This window comes from Grammomys surdaster, unplaced genomic scaffold, assembly GCF_004785775.1.
Source record: "Grammomys surdaster isolate TR1022 unplaced genomic scaffold, NIH_TR_1.0 330, whole genome shotgun sequence".
Classification (NCBI taxonomy): domain Eukaryota; kingdom Metazoa; phylum Chordata; class Mammalia; order Rodentia; family Muridae; genus Grammomys; species Grammomys surdaster.
The window spans coordinates 533482-549252 of NW_021604749.1; the positions used below are offsets into that span (position 1 = coordinate 533482).

At 37.0% G+C, this 15771-nt stretch overlaps 1 protein-coding gene across 2 annotated transcripts in view; it reads left to right on the forward strand.

Annotated features, from left to right (window-relative positions):
- Positions 1-15771, forward strand: part of Smg1 (SMG1 nonsense mediated mRNA decay associated PI3K related kinase) — a 105295-nt gene that overhangs the window by 31196 nt on the left and 58328 nt on the right. For both annotated transcript variants that reach the window (XM_028778234.1, XM_028778235.1), the window contains 9 exons: positions 784-842; positions 1674-1887; positions 5825-5950; positions 6415-6487; positions 7454-7551; positions 9533-9706; positions 12190-12414; positions 13287-13388; positions 14587-14856. In XM_028778234.1, coding sequence (XP_028634067.1) covers positions 784-842; positions 1674-1887; positions 5825-5950; positions 6415-6487; positions 7454-7551; positions 9533-9706; positions 12190-12414; positions 13287-13388; positions 14587-14856 — 1341 coding nt within the window. The remainder of the gene's footprint in view (positions 1-783; positions 843-1673; positions 1888-5824; positions 5951-6414; positions 6488-7453; positions 7552-9532; positions 9707-12189; positions 12415-13286; positions 13389-14586; positions 14857-15771) is intronic.

Here is a 15771-nt window from a genome sequence, read left to right on the forward strand (position 1 = left end):
AAGAGAGAGAGGAAAAAAAAAAAGGAAAAGCTGGGCATCCCAGGTTAAGGATGTCCAGGATTCGAAGGTCTTGAGTTTGATTTCCAGCATTCATGTTGGACACCTCACAATTGCCTGTAATCTTTGACCTCCAAGAGCACTTCTTCTACACATACACTTTGAAATAATAATGGAAAGGCCCTTAAGACAACTTTCAAAAGCAGTTAGAAAATATTTCTCCACTCTTAAGTAATTTTCCTGATGTTAAGAACTTGGTACAGGAGAAAATTACAAAGACTAATACAGTAAGGCTCCTCCCCTCAAATTTTATTATGAAAAGTTTGATTATAGAGCCAGTAGAAAGATGTGCAGTGAAGGTCATGCTGTCAGCCCTAGATTCTGTCATTGCTATGTTACTATATTCCTTTATTACCTCTCTCAATCCCCTTGTCATTCCATGTAAATGCTCTCCAGAGGCTGTCAGTTAAAATGAGCTTGAATGTATCTCGGTACTGATTATGACTCTTATTTCCTGTGAGTCAGTTTCTTTCATAGCCTGAAGGGGGAAACATGCCATGCTTGTGTGATTGAGGATTCTGCCTGAAAGAGAATTGTCTTTCTTAAATATTGGCTTGTGGAAAGACATGAGGAGATGTTTTTATGAATGAAAGCTACTGTTCCAGAGAGTTTTAAAACATGTAAATTGAGATGCTGTATAATCATAATCTGAGTGGAAAGATAAATTAAAGAGTGTATGCAGTGCTGTTTTTAAGTAGAATCTGAAGTTTTATATATTTTTTTAAGGTACTAGTTAAACAGTTGGATAATATCTTGGCTGCTGTGCATGATGTTCTCAATGAAAGGTAAGTAATGGTCACATTTAGGTGACTTTGAAGGTAATTGTAAAAACAAAGTAAACATGATTAAAACCCTGGACCACATCACTAAGTCTTCTAAACTTGTTATATATAAGTTAATTATTATTGAATAAAAATGGAATCTATTTGAAAGAGAATCTTCTCTCCTCAATATTGACTTATGGAAAGACATGAACTGATGCTTTCATGAATGAAAGCTACTGTTCCAGAGAGTTTTAAAAATGCTTAGAGAGCAAAGGGAAAGGGGAACTTTATTCTTTAAATAATTTCTAGGCTTTGCATAGATGTGCAGTGATTCCAAAGAATTACAGTATTGAAATATACTCAATTTACCAGATGACTGATGTTTTATTTTACATAATTACTTAATGCTATACTTAATTTTAAGTGCTATCCTTTTAAGTTTGTGTGGTTTAGCTACTAAACGTTTTCTATTTTGGAGTCCTTACTTGTTGGGTATTATAGAGAAATGGAGTACATTTTCTAATAATTTCCTTATGCCTTTTTCTGTGAATCAGTTATAACCTGAAGCCTGGAGTTTTAGCACTTCTGAGCTTTTTAGTATTTCTTAGTAAATGATTTTGCAAAGGAATCTAATGTCTGATAAAGGGACTTTTTGAGCATTGTAGAACTCATAGGATACAGATGTAGAATGGGTAAAATTCTACCTTTTTATTTACTTTGAGCTTTGGAAAGTTATTTAGGAATACCTTAATACATGGGAGACATTTTTTTGTAAGATTCGTCTTACTTTCATCCTTGAAAATTGATGCCTTTGTATGTTTTTTTGTTCCATTTGCATTAAAACAAACACAGTAGTAAGTTGCTTCAGGAGTTGAGGCAAGAGGGAGCTTGCTGTCTTGGCCTTCTCTGTGCTTCCTTGAGCTACGAGGCTGAGAAGATCTTCAAGTGGATTTTCAGCAAATTTAGCTCATCTGCAAAAGATGAGGTGAAGCTCCTCTACCTGTGTGCTACTTACAGAGCGCTGGAAACTGTTGGGGAGAAGAAAGCCTTTTCTTCGGTGATGCAGGTGAGAGCCAGGGACCCAAAATGGAGTGGAGTGAGGTAAAGGATAGGCTTATCTGCCCACTGTTGAGGACAGTATCGTGCAAATGAAGTTTGAGTTTGAATAAAGTTAGGTTTAAAAGTAATTAATTTTAAGCATATATGTCTTTTTATTTTTTAGAAGCTTTGCTTTGAAGTTGCTTAATACTGGAGTGACTTGCAGATTTGAAAGTAGGAACTCTGCTGTGGGAGTTAGTGGGAGAAGCTTTTGATAGAGACCAAAGCTAAACATCACAGCTAATTTCTAAATCTTCCCCCCTCCCCTTTGAAATTTGATGATAGCAAAAAATATTAATCTAAATAATGCAAACACCAGTTTATCAGGGAATACCAGCTTCTGCTTAGTAGTTCTGCTTCACTTCTGAAGATCTGGATATATAGAAAAGCTCATTCCCAACTTAATGTTTTTTGTTTTATATATATATATATATATATATATATATATATATATATATATATATGTATACACACACATATACACACATATATAGTCTCATTGTGTTGTACATACTCTAATGCCTTACCTTTCTACCTTAGCCCTGAGAGTCAGGGCTCTATGCTGTATCTGACTTTCCAGTTTGATCTGAGCAACATTTATATAACATTTTTGTTGAGAGAATGTTTGAAAAAAAAAAGTTGTTTGGTACCTGGAATAGCTGATGTCTATTATTAATTTTTTTTTTTTTTAAAAGGCAGAGTCTTACTATGTATCCTTGCTTAGTTCAAAACTACAGAGATCCTCCTGCTGCTGTCTTTTGAGTGCTGGGACTAGAGGCTTGTGCTACTATGCCTAGCTTTGTTTGCTTTTTTTTTTTACAGCTTACAAACTGCTTTATTTTGAGTAATTAAAAAAAATGTGTGTGTGTGTGTGTATGTGTGTGTGTGTGTGTGTATGAATGAAAAACCCATACATTTTTCCTTGATTATAGAAACTATTATGAAGGTTTATAATAATTACTTGTAACTAAACAGCATAGTATCAATTTGAAAGATTCAAAATCCACAGGAAGAGATATAGATTACTTAGATGGATAAATACTTACTCTTTTTGTTTTGTTTTCCCAAGGCAGAGTTTCTCTTTACTAATAAAACTTGCTCTGGAACTTGCTCTGTAGACTAGTCAGGCCTCTGCCTCGAGTGTACTAGGATTGAAGGATGTCACCTCTACCTGCCTTAAATACTCGTGAACTCAGGCTTATCATTCTGTGTGTGTGTGTGTGTGTGTGTGTGTGTGTGTGTGTGTGTGTGTGTTGAGTCAGGAGCAGCAGAAGGTTATACCCCAGGCCTCATGTGTATTAAGAATGCTACTGTGGAGGTATTTCATCAGCCCCTGCCTAATCACATTTTGCTAACAGCTGTTTTATTAATTTACTTTTTGTTTTTTAAGGCAGGGTCTTGTTGGGCACTGGTTGTGCACGCCTTTAATCCCAGCACTTGGGAGGCAGAGGCAGGTGGATTTCTGAGTTTGAGGCCAGCCTGGTCTACAGAGTGAGTTCCAGGACAGCCAGGGCTACACAGAGAAACCCTGTCTCGAAAAAAGGGCAGGGTCTTACTCTATAGCCCAGGCTGGCCTGACACTCATGATGATCCTCCTGTACCACCTTCTCAAGTGCTGAAATTACAAGGGTATACTACCATATTCGGCTCTGCTCTTTCCTTTTTCCTTTTTCCTTTTTCCTTTTTCCTTTTTCTTTTCCTTTCCTTTCCTTTCCTTCTTGGTTTTTCAAAACAGGGTTTCTCTGTGTAGCCCTGGCTGTCCTGGAATGAACTCACTCCATAGACCAGGCTGCCCTTGAACTCAGAAATCCACCTGTCTGCCTCCCAAGTGCTGGGATTAAAGGCGTGCGCCACCACTGCCCGGCTGTTTTTTTCTTCTATTGTTCTCCACCTTAGTCTTTTGAGCCAGGCTCTCTCACTGGCTGGCCAATAATAAACCTCAGTGACCTGCCTCTCTCCAGCTCCTCCTCCCATCATAGAGCCTGGGTTACAGACATTTGCCATTACATCTAGCCTTGATTGGGGGTTAGCAAGTGAGCCCAGGTCCTCATGCTTGTATGACTGGCACTTTACACACCTAGCCATCTTCTCATCCCTTACAATTTACTTTCACATACACATTTTTTGTGGAAGTATTCAAAGATAAATACATAATGACAATTCACCCTGTTAATATTTCACTATGTATCATTGAAGAACAAGTCTGTCCTCTTCTTTAGCAGCAATATTATTCACCTAAGGAAAGGCATTTTATTTTCTGTACAATATATGGTCAAATTTCTAAAATTGTTCTTAAGGTACCATTTATATTTATGGTTCCCCTGACCCAAGAACCCACTAAGACTCAAGCATTGCCTTTGGTACTGTGCTTTTTAAATCTTCCTTATAAAAATAGTTTTACACATTCACTTCTTGTTTTATTGTATGTCCTCCTCCCCCCATCTCCCATTAGGATACCTTCGTATTGGAGTTAGTTTAAACATTTTTGATCATGGATGCTTGATGGGTTTATTCTCAGTAATGCATTACAGGCAGGTTGTCCCTCTGTGGGTATTGAAGAGTGATTTCCTGGCTGAGGGCATGATCATCAGATCTTACTATGAAGCTTCAGTTTTCCTTTCAAATATGCAGTCTTGGTCTGATGTCTTGATCTTTGGATGTCCTGGTGTTTGGTAATGTTATATTCAGTCCAGACTGTAACACTGCACAATGGTGATTTTAAAATTCTAGCTTTGTCTTTTAAAAAGATTCATTTATATTATGATTATGAGTGTTACATATGCAACCATGTGCTTATGTGGTGCCTGCCTGTACAAGGTATAAAAAGGTATCAGATCCCCTGGGATTGAAGTTAAAACATTTGTGACCTGTTTAGCATGTGTTAAGAACTGAACGTGGGTACTGTTCAAAAACAGCAAGTGTTTTTAGCTGCTGAGCCATCTCTCTAGCCCTGCATTATACCTCTTCATTACATGTATGTGTACACATATGAGCATGCACATGTACTTACATTTGTATGTACATGTAAGAAAAAAGAACCTTTTCTGTCTGAGGAAAGTGGCTTTTAGCAGATATGTCAGTGATAGGTTCACTTTCATTATATATTCTAAGTGGAAAGAAGACTGAATGTCATCTATGGTGTGCCATGGTAATTAATGCTCTCCAGATCATTTTGATTAGAAACAAAATGTATATACTTTGCCTTAAAGTGTATTAATTGCCTAAAGTTTACTCTGGAAATTTTTTCCTTTTTGTTCTTTGTTGTTTTGAGAAAAGGTCTTCATTTGTAGCCCAGGCTTTTCTGACCTATAACTTCTTTCTGAGCCTCCCAAGTACCGGAGTTAAAGGCCTGTGCCACAGCTCCTAGCTTTACCCTACAAGCTGAATTCTAGAGTAACTGAGATGTTTTAAAGAATTTAGTTTCTTAAGTACATCTGACTTTTTAAGGAGTGTGTTGGTGGGTTGAGTTATGTATCCCTGCCTGGCACAGAGCTTTCTGTGTAGACAAGAATAGCCTTAAACTCTCAAGAGTTCATGTGCCTCTGTGTCTGGTTATATCTTACTTTTGCACTTTAAATTCAGTCATAGCCATGGAGTTACTAGAGGATAACATATAGAGAGTTATTTAGCCCTAATGTTAGTTGATAAGGTAGGAATAGTGTTAATATCCACTATAATAGAGAACAGTGTTGGTTTTCAGCCTAATATAATGAATGAACTTAAAAAAATTAAAGCAGTAGAATTTTTATTTTAAAATACTAAGCTTGAAATATTTAGATAAAAGTGGTGGTATTTTATACTCTATGGTTTTATGTTTTATTGGTATCATAATTTGTTGTGAAGCGAATCTTTTTATTTTCTTTCTACTTTGTCAGATGTTTATGATCTTAACTTTGTTTTTCCAGCTTGTGATGACCAGCCTACAATCCATTCTTGAAAATGTGGATACACCAGAATTACTTTGCAAATGTGTTAAGTGCATTCTTTTGGTGGCTCGATGCTACCCTCATATTTTCAGCACTAATTTTAGGGTGAGTTTCTCATATTCTCTGATGTTACGGTTGTGTAAAGAAGTGGAACATCAGATAGAAAACAAGCTCCTAACCCTTCAAATATATGATCAGTGATGTTTTGTGGAGGAAAGGAGTTGATTGGTCTGTTATCACGACAGTGGTGATGATGATGATGATTATGTTACTTTTATAAGACATAACAATTGCACTTTTCTTTCTGACATTAATACTTTCAATATAGAAGGGAAAATTTTCCTCAGTGTTATGACTAACAGTTCTTTTATTCTGTCTCTGTAGCTCCCAAGTAAATTGAACAGATTTTTCTAGGGTCTTTTATTGTGATGTGATCTCACTGGTGAAATAGCAATGAAACCTTAAAATGACTGGCTTCCTGTCTCTTTCTTTCTCTCCCTCTCGCCCTCCCTCTCCCTCTCTCTCTCTCCCTTCCTTTTTTTTTTTTTTTTATATATATCTCCATCAAGGATACAGTTGATATATTAGTTGGATGGCACATAGATCATACTCAGAAACCGTCCCTCACTCAGCAGGTGTCTGGTAAGTCCTTTAGCTTGTGTCAGTCCTTGTAAATATTGTGAAAAGAAGAGTTGATCTGGTCTAGAAAAAGGGTTGCTTTAAGAAGTTACATTAGCTATTAGATATATATAAATGTGTAACACTTGAGTAGCTCTTGATCTTTTTAAAGCATACGTATACAATAAATACTAGTTAGGAAAAAAATACAGTGTGGCACCTGTGAGAATTTAAAGACTGTATCTCAGGTCATCTGTAGCATGTTTAGCAAGAGAAAGTCAAGAGGTTGGAATACTTACTCCAAAACTTAGAATAGAAGATTCTGGTCATAGGTTGTTTTAATTGTTGTTTTTCTGGTCATTTTAAATGAGCTACAAATATTTGGAAGATTGTCGTATATGATAGAGAACAAATGATAGCTGAACTAATTTGTACATACCTGCTTATTTCACATGGTACAGTTTCTCTCCCTGTCTGCATATTTGGTGTAGTAACTTTTGAAAAAAGTATATACCAGTGAGAATAGATGGTGTCACTTCTGCTGTAAAGCCAAATACATACCTTTGACAACTAGTTCTGACCCTGTAGTAGAAAGCTAGGTTGATAGTACATGATGGCACTTTGAGACACACACACAGACACACAGACACACACACAGACACACACACAGACACAGACACACACAGACACACACACACAGAGACACACACACACACACACACAGACACACACAGACACAGTATGACATTATAGATATTAAATTAGCAAAAATATTATGCAAGATTTACATACTGATTTCTGAAGTTGTAATTTCTGTTATATTAAAAGAAGCTTGATTAATTACCAGCATGCTTTTAGTGACAGTTCTAATATTATGATATAGGTCATGCTTTAAGAGTAAGTGGCTTGAAAGCAGGGTTTGTTTTCAATGTTGGTACCCTACCTTTTTTTTTTTAAAAAAAATCTCTAAATTTCTTCTCTGATGTCAAGGGTGGTTGCAGAGTTTGGAGCCATTTTGGGTAGCTGACCTTGCATTTTCTACTACTCTTCTTGGTCAATTTTTAGAAGACATGGAGGCATATGCTGAGGTAAGTTGTTGAAAGCCAATTCTAAGTGATTCTTACAGTGTTAATAAAGAAAATTTAAAGATTTTAAACAGAAGTAGATTTATTTAAAAAATGATATTTAAGCAGGACTTAAAAGATCATTGAGATTGGATTTTATTTTTTGTCTTTTTTTTTCAAGTTATCAGGAAAAAAGTGTCTAAGTTAATACCATGCAAAGTTTGAATGTTCTTAATAGCAGATTTTTTTTTTTTTTGAAAGCATATCCATCCCATAGTTCATCCTTTTTTTTTAGTTGTCGTTGTTACAAAAAGACAGATGCTGTTCAGAAATGAAAACTGCCCCTAAAGATGCTGCCCTAGAGGATTCAGAGACTCTCATTTCATGCTGTCCAGGGCAGAATTGGGTTTGCTCCATTGGAGCAGCTGTCTCTGAATGTGACAACCTTCAGGATACTTCCTACAGCCTTTGTCCTTGCTCTGGCCCTACTGCTGTGGCTTAAGCCTTTGTTGTCTCTTTTGAGAAGGGAGTACCATAATTTCTGCTTGTTGAAGGCTGTTTGAAATACTAAGTTTGCTTTAGTACTTGGCTGCTTGTAGTGAGAGTTCATTATTCTACCAGTTTCACCACTGGAGTGTTTACTTTTTTTCAGGAAAAATAAATAGAATTTACTTTTATATTATACTTTGTTTCCTTGGGACATATAGGATGCAGGTCATCTCATCCTCCTATCTCACATCTATTCACCTATACAGACGATTATTAGTCTTTCAAAAGGTACCCATTCTTATAGGTTTAGACACTTAGGTAATTTTAATACCTACTTTTCTTTCTTTACCCTTTTCTTTACCTCCTCCCCACCCCCCTGTGGTCTTGAACTCAGAGAGATCCCTCTGCCCCTCCCACATACTGGATTAAAGATGTGTGCCACTCTGACTCCTTTTTTGATTATCTTAGAAATTTTTGATTATCTGTAGAAATATGTTGATTCTAACACCCAGACTTTTTTTGTTTTTAAAAGATTTATTTATTTTATGAAGGTGTTGGATTCCATTACAGATGGTTGCGAATCACCATGTGGTTGCTAGGAATTGAATTCAGGTCCTCTGGAAGAGCAGTTAGTGCTCTAAACCACTGAGCCATCTCTCTAGGCCTCCCCCCCCCCCCCAGTCTTAATCATTCTCTTTGGCTATATTTTATACTTTCAACTAGATCTATAGAGTAGTTGTTAAATTTCTAATCCCATTCCTTGGAAGTACATGATATTACTATATTCTTAATATTCCATATAATTCAAAGATTATATGGAATGAGGATTTAGTAGAAAACAATTATAGGAATGGGAAAACTTTGCTCCATTTGTACTTATACAGTAATATATGCATAAAATTTGGATTTTTCCCAACTCTTCTCTGCACTGGTGCAGATCATTTCCATAATTTTATCTGGTTTTGTAAGGAATGATTTAGAGAACTTTAGGCATATGGAGTTTGGTATTTCCTCCTTTAAGCTAAAGTTTCTCTAAATTGGTAACAATCTTTCTAGGGTTTGGTGTTCTCTAACACATCTTTAATCCCAGCACCTGGGAGGCAGAATTGGGTGTATCTCTGTGTTGGAATTCAGCCTGGTCTACATATTGATTTCCAAGCCAGCCAGGGCTACTTAGTGAGACAGTTTTAAAAGGAAAAAAAAATCTGACAGCATTAAGTGTCATAAAGAATATTGGGAGATTTATAGGATAAGTCTCAGCTATTCCAGAGGCTGAGATTAAGAGGATCAATTTGGCCCAGAAGTCTGGGCAACATAGGAAGACTCTTATCTCAAAATGAGTAGTGTTAGGAGGTCTAGGAATAGATTATACAGAAATAGGGACTGGTGTTCACTGCCGAGTGCTTACCTAGTATGTGCAAGAGGTTGTGCTTGGTTCATGATTACCAGTAGATATCGATAAAGCCACAACAAATCCTGTACTACTTCAATAAGAATGTCGTGTATTTGCATCTAGGACCTCAGCCATGTGGCCTCTGGGGAGTCAGTGGATGAAGATGTTCCTCCTCCATCAGTGTCATTACCAAAGCTGGCAGCACTTCTCCGAGTGTTCAGTACTGTGGTGAGGAGCATTGGGGAGCGATTTAGCCCAATTCGTGGTCCACCAATCACCGAGGCATATGTAACAGATGTAAGTGTCTTTTAAAAACCAGGTTGTATTGTGAGGGCTTCCTGTACCAATTGAACTATATTGACCTTTCATTTGCTTAACAAGTTAAATGTGTTGGTCCCTAGTTACTCTTTACTCGGAAAAGTAGGAAAGCCTGCTTATCAACCACCATCCTTGAACTCTCACCTCACCAAGGGCCTTTTTTTTTTTTTTTTTTTTGGGTTTTTTTTTTTTTTGGTTTTTTGAGGCAGGGTTTCTCTGTGTAGTCCTGGCTGTCCTGGAACTCACTCTGTAGACCAGGCTGGCCTCAAGCTCAGAAATCTGCCTGCCTCTGCCTCTCAAGTGCTGGGGTTACAGGCGTGGGCCACCACTGCCCAGCTCCCTCGAAATTTCCTTAAGGAGTTTCTTCACAGATCCGTTTTCATCTATTCTTTTTTTTTTTTTTTTAAAGTACCGAGGATTGAACTTAGTACCTTGGACAGGCGCCATCTTCACCTGCATTTGATAAAAGCATTGAGTTTTTTCCTCAACCCACACTTACTATTTTAATATCTAGTTGTAAAACTTTAAATAATAATACTATCTTTTCTTTAAAAATTGATTCTCCTTGCTTGGCATGGTGATGAATACCTTTAATCTCAGCACTCTGGAGACAGAGGCAAGCAGATCTCTGTGAGTTCAAAGCCAGTTTGGTTTACAGAGTGAGTTCTAGGACAAACAGAACTATGTGGAGAAACCTTGTCTTGAAAAACAAACAAAAAAATAAGTTGAGGATCCTTTTAGTTTTCAACACAATAAGAATCATACACTGTAAAGTGTAAGAAGTCATATTCTTGGGTTGAATGTGTAGTTTGTGGTAGAGCTTTTACCTTTTATGGATGTCTTGAATGTCATCCCCACTATTGCACTGAAAACAAACTGGTTTGGTTTTTTTTTTTTTTTTTTTTTTTTTTGAGCACGAGGATGAAACTCAGGAGTCACATGTTTGTGTATTCTTGATTTTTAAAGCGATACTATTTAAAAATGTCAACCTGAAGCCAGGTATGAGAAGCAACCAAATTGCAGCACTTGAGTGGTCAGTGTGCAGTGCAGTCCAGCAGAGAGAACTGAGCCGGGAGCACTGCTATGGTGTAAGGAGGTAGATGTGTTAGTGGCAGCCAGGGAAGACAGTCTACCTGACTGAAATGTGCTGCTCCTCAGCCACAGTGCTGGCTTTTTAGGAGCATGACTTTGGACACATTGCTAGATAAATAAGGTATTGTGTAATTCTTGGCAAGGCAGGTGTGTATTAGCAGAAGTGTCAGATTATACATATAACTAAGTCTGCATGTTGATAATTCAAACCTTCAAGATTGCTTAGTTTCTTTCTTCCCTTTTTATCACGTAAAAGGTTGTTGATTCAAGAGTGCATTTGAAGTAAAGGCAGTTAGCTCATGCAAAACAAAAGGAAAGAAACATTAGTCTTCTCAGAATAGTTGTATTTTGAATGTTATGAAGGTCTTCAGTTTTGGCTTTTGTGGATAGCATTAAGGAAACTCCTTTACAGGTTGTTTTTTTGTTTTTGTTTTTGTTTTTTCAAGACAGGGTTTCTCTGTGTAGTCCTGGCTGTCCTGGAACTTACTCTGTAGACCAGGCTGGCCTCGAACTCAGAAACCCACCTGCCTCTGCCTCCCAAGTGCTGGGATTCAGGGCATGCACCACCACCGCCTGGCTCTTTACAGGTTTTAAAGACATCCCACTTGGTATTATTGATTGGTTGTTATAGATCTGTGCTACTTTGTAGCATGGACTTTTCAGTTTTTCAAAAATTTCATTTATTATTAGAAATGTAGTACACAAATACTGTTAACATTTTAATGATTTTTTTAATGTATGTTGGAAATTACCTGTTTTTTTATGATCCTTAATAGGATTGTGAGTATTTTATTTTGTGAAAGAACTTGCAGGGTTCAGTTGTAGAACACTGGCTATTAATGATCATTGATCCACAAACTTTAATATTAGCTTAAAAGCAATTTTAGCATATACTTTGAAAAGATTGTTAAAAATCCAAGATCTATGTTGAAGCAAATGTGAGCGGGACATTCCTATGTGTGCTAAGTTGTGATGTATATCATAGTGATAAAGATACTGAGCCTTTTATACAGCCTTCTGATAGTTACAGGAGTGGTGGACAAGTGTAACTGAACTCAAGGATGACAGACTCCACTTCTTGTCAAGATAGTAATTTGGAATACTTTTTAGCCAAGATTTTTGTTTGTTTGTTTTTTAAATTGTATTAAAGATGCCCATATTAGCTACCAAGAATTAGAGAATCAACTGTGAGCTGTGGAGGTGCACATCTGTAAAGCCAGCCCTCATCTCAACTCAAAAAACAAAACAGAAAAAACCTCAAACAAGGCAGTTAACAAGACATTTTTAAGTTGAAACTGCATTAAATAGAAAATAATGGTGTAGAGAAGCTTGTGAGTGTTTAAAAAGGTGCTTGTTTTCCCCATTTGCAGGTTCTATACAGAGTAATGAGATGCGTGACGGCTGCAAACCAAGTGTTTTTTTCTGAAGCTGTGTTGACAGCTGCTAATGAGTGTGTTGGTGTTTTGCTCGGCAGCTTGGATCCTAGCATGACTATACATTGTGACATGGTCATTACATATGGATTAGACCAACTGGAGAATTGCCAGACTTGTGGTACCGATTATATCATCTCAGTCTTGAATTTGCTCACATTGGTATGTGAATTACTGTTTTTGTCGCTTTTAAATTGTTTATGTAGGTCTTTAAGTTGATGTGAAAGAAATTAAAGAACTTTGCTTCATGTGTTTTAAGTAAGGGCTTGCATTTTAAAGACTCCATTGATAATTATAATTTTTCTAGTTGAGTGTGTTTTTTTCCCCTACTATCAATTTGTGTGTAGTGTCTGGTAGCTCACTTTAGTCTGACTTCTCTAACTTTGTATTAATGACATGTCACTTTGTATTAATGACATGTCCCCATTTTCCTGAGACTCAGTAATGCTCCTGATATGTACCTTATGGGAGAGTGTGTTTGACTATTTTCGAAGACTTGCTTATATTTGATTTCTTAAACTTATATGATTTTAATTTCTTTTTCTTTACTTTATTAGCCGTATAGCCATTCTCTTTAAAGCATATTGGAATAGTGAGTCTTTATACTTAGTACTCAGCTCCTGTAGTCAGAAACACATGGCCTGTCTTCTTCATTGTAGGCTGTCAATTGCCTCCTCCTGGCATGTTATCCCATTTTAGAATTTTAAAGAACTCCAGACCTTTTACTGTTTCCCTAGTTTTGCCTTTTTTGTTTTTTTTTTTGTTTTTTTTTGTTTTTGTTTTTCGAGACAGGGTTTCTCTGTGGAGCCCAGGCTGTCTTGGAACTCACTCTGTAGACCAGGCTGGCCTCGAACTCAGAAATCTGCCTGCCTCTGCCTCCCAAGTGCTGGGATTAAAGGCGTGCGCCACCACCGCCTGGCTAGTTTTGCCTTTTTTAAAAAATTGCCAGCTATGTAGTCCTTTTAGATTGACTTTTTTTTCACTTGTAATGTGCATTTATGTAACAAGCTTATTTTAAAATTTTGTTCTTTTAGATTGTTGAGCAGATAAATACAAAACTGCCATCATCGTTTGTAGAAAAGCTTTTTATACCATCATCTAAACTACTATTTTTACGGTACCACAAAGAAAAAGAGGTAAGTAGTAGTACTTTGAAAACAGCAAGCGAATTCTTTTTGACATCGAACTTTTGTTCCTTAGTAGACTATGTCACTATGAAATAGTCCTTGGTGCTGAATTAAACTGATTATATAAACTGATTACAATGAATACTTTTGGTTAATACTTATTATCATACTATACGACTGAGGTATCTAATAACCTTTCCAGAATACCTATAATTTACTTTTATTAACTTGATTTTGGTAAATTCTTACAAAGGCAAATCTAGTGACAGTGTTGGAATTTTGGTTTCTTTTAAAAAACACAGAAATATTTTAAGAATGTACTTTTGTTTAATCCCAGGTATAGGACTGCTTCAGATTGTTCAGAGTAGCTGACTAGTGTTGTGTTCTAGCAAGTGGCTCCATTTTGCCAGCTCCAGATACTTTTCTGCCATTGCATGACATTTGGAATTCTGGGGACTTTGCATAGGGTATATAAATACTAGGCCCTGAGAGGCAGGATGGGTTGTTGGTTTGTTGTTGTTAATTGTGTTTTGTTAAGAAGTTGTGAACAAAGAAGAAATAGCAAGAAGAAATTAGATATCCTGACTAAAGATCAAACTTGCTCTAAGGAACCTGACACCTCCAATCAGCAGAAAGTAGTTTTAAAGATAATGATGCCCTCTTTTCTGACACCCAACTTTATTCAGGAATCTCTTTCCTTTCCTCTCCATCCTTTTTTTCTCTTTTATTTAGTGTTAGGAGATAGTGGAGAAGGGTGGAAGAAAAGAAGAACCCACAAAGTTGCTAAATCCAGCTACAGATGGAGTCAGATATATTCCTGTTACAAGTTCAGAAGTATTGTATATATTAAAACTAAAATTACTTGTTATTAGTCAGCTGACTCTCCAAATTTACTATAGACCTAGGTAGATAGGAGGAACTTAAGCTGCTGTTTGTGTATATGTTGGCATTGACTTTAAAACAAAATAAGACTCTTCAATGCCCTTTGGAAATCTCACATTAGCAGCTTTTAACAGCATTCTTTATTTGTAATAAGTTCATAGAGCTTTGTGAAAAAAGTAACCTGTATACGGGTTTCTTAAAGTTGGTCTTCTGGAATGAACCTTTTGGGTGTTATGGACCATGTCTAAATCTTACATGGTCTTTCCCTAGTGTGCTGTGTGCAGATAGTGATTTTTAACCAGCTCCCTGAAATTTTCTTTTGTAGGTTGTTGCTGTAGCTCATGCTGTTTATCAAGCAGTGCTCAGCTTGAAGAATATTCCCGTTCTGGAGACTGCCTATAAATTAATTTTGGGAGAAATGACTTGTGCACTAAACAATCTGCTACACAGTCTCCAGCTTCCTGATGCCTGTTCTGAGATTAAACATGAGGCTTTTCAGAATCATGTGTTCAACATTGACAATGCCAATTTTGTAGTTATATTTGATCTCAGTGCCCTGACTACAATTGGAAATGCCAAAAACTCATTAATTGGGGTAAGTCTTTAATTTTATAGACTTTGTTATTTATTTTGTGTTATTTCTGGTTTTGAGGCAGAATTCTACTGTATGGCCCAAGTGGGCCTTGAGCTCACTGTGTTCATAGCTTTAGCATTCTGAGTCCTGGAATTACTGGCATATACCACCATTCCTGGCCATAAAGTCTTTTCATGCATGGTTAACCTCTCTCTACCCTTCCCTACCTCATTTTCTTCTCTTTCCTCTTTGTAATAGAGTCCTATGTAGACCAGGTTGACCCTAGGTGCTGAGATATAGGCTTGTATCACTATGTTCATTCACAACTTCATATATTTTAATTGTGTATGGGTGGTGGGATGGGACAGGGACAGAGTTCAACATTCAGTACCTTCTTTTTTTTTTTTTTTTTTTTTCTTTTGGTTTTTCGAGACAGGGTTTCTTTGTGTAGCCCTGGCTGTCCTGGAACTCACTCTGTAGACCAGGCTGGCCTCGAACTCAGAGATCTGCCCTGCCTCTGCCTCCCAAGTGCTGGGATTAAAGGTGTGCGCCACCACCGCCCAGCTGATTCAGTACCTTCTTTAATTGCTCTCCATCTTGTTTTTTTGAGATAGGGTCTCTCATTGAACTTGGAACTCACTGATTCAGTTAGTCTGTCTCTCTTTGTTTTGTGAGTGCTTGGTTTACAGATGTTTGCCTACTTTATGTGGGTCCTGGTTACCCTTATGCTTATATGGCAAGCTTTTTACCCACTGAACCATCCTTTTAGCTTGTTTTTTTTTTTTAAAGAAGACTCACTTTTTCTAACTTCACAAAAAAGAACCTGGAGAGATGATGGCTCAGCTAATAAGAGCAAGTAATGTTCTGTTTTTGCAAAGGAACCAAGTTTGGTTCCCCTGCCTGACATAACAGCCTGTAATTCCAGAGTCCAAGTCT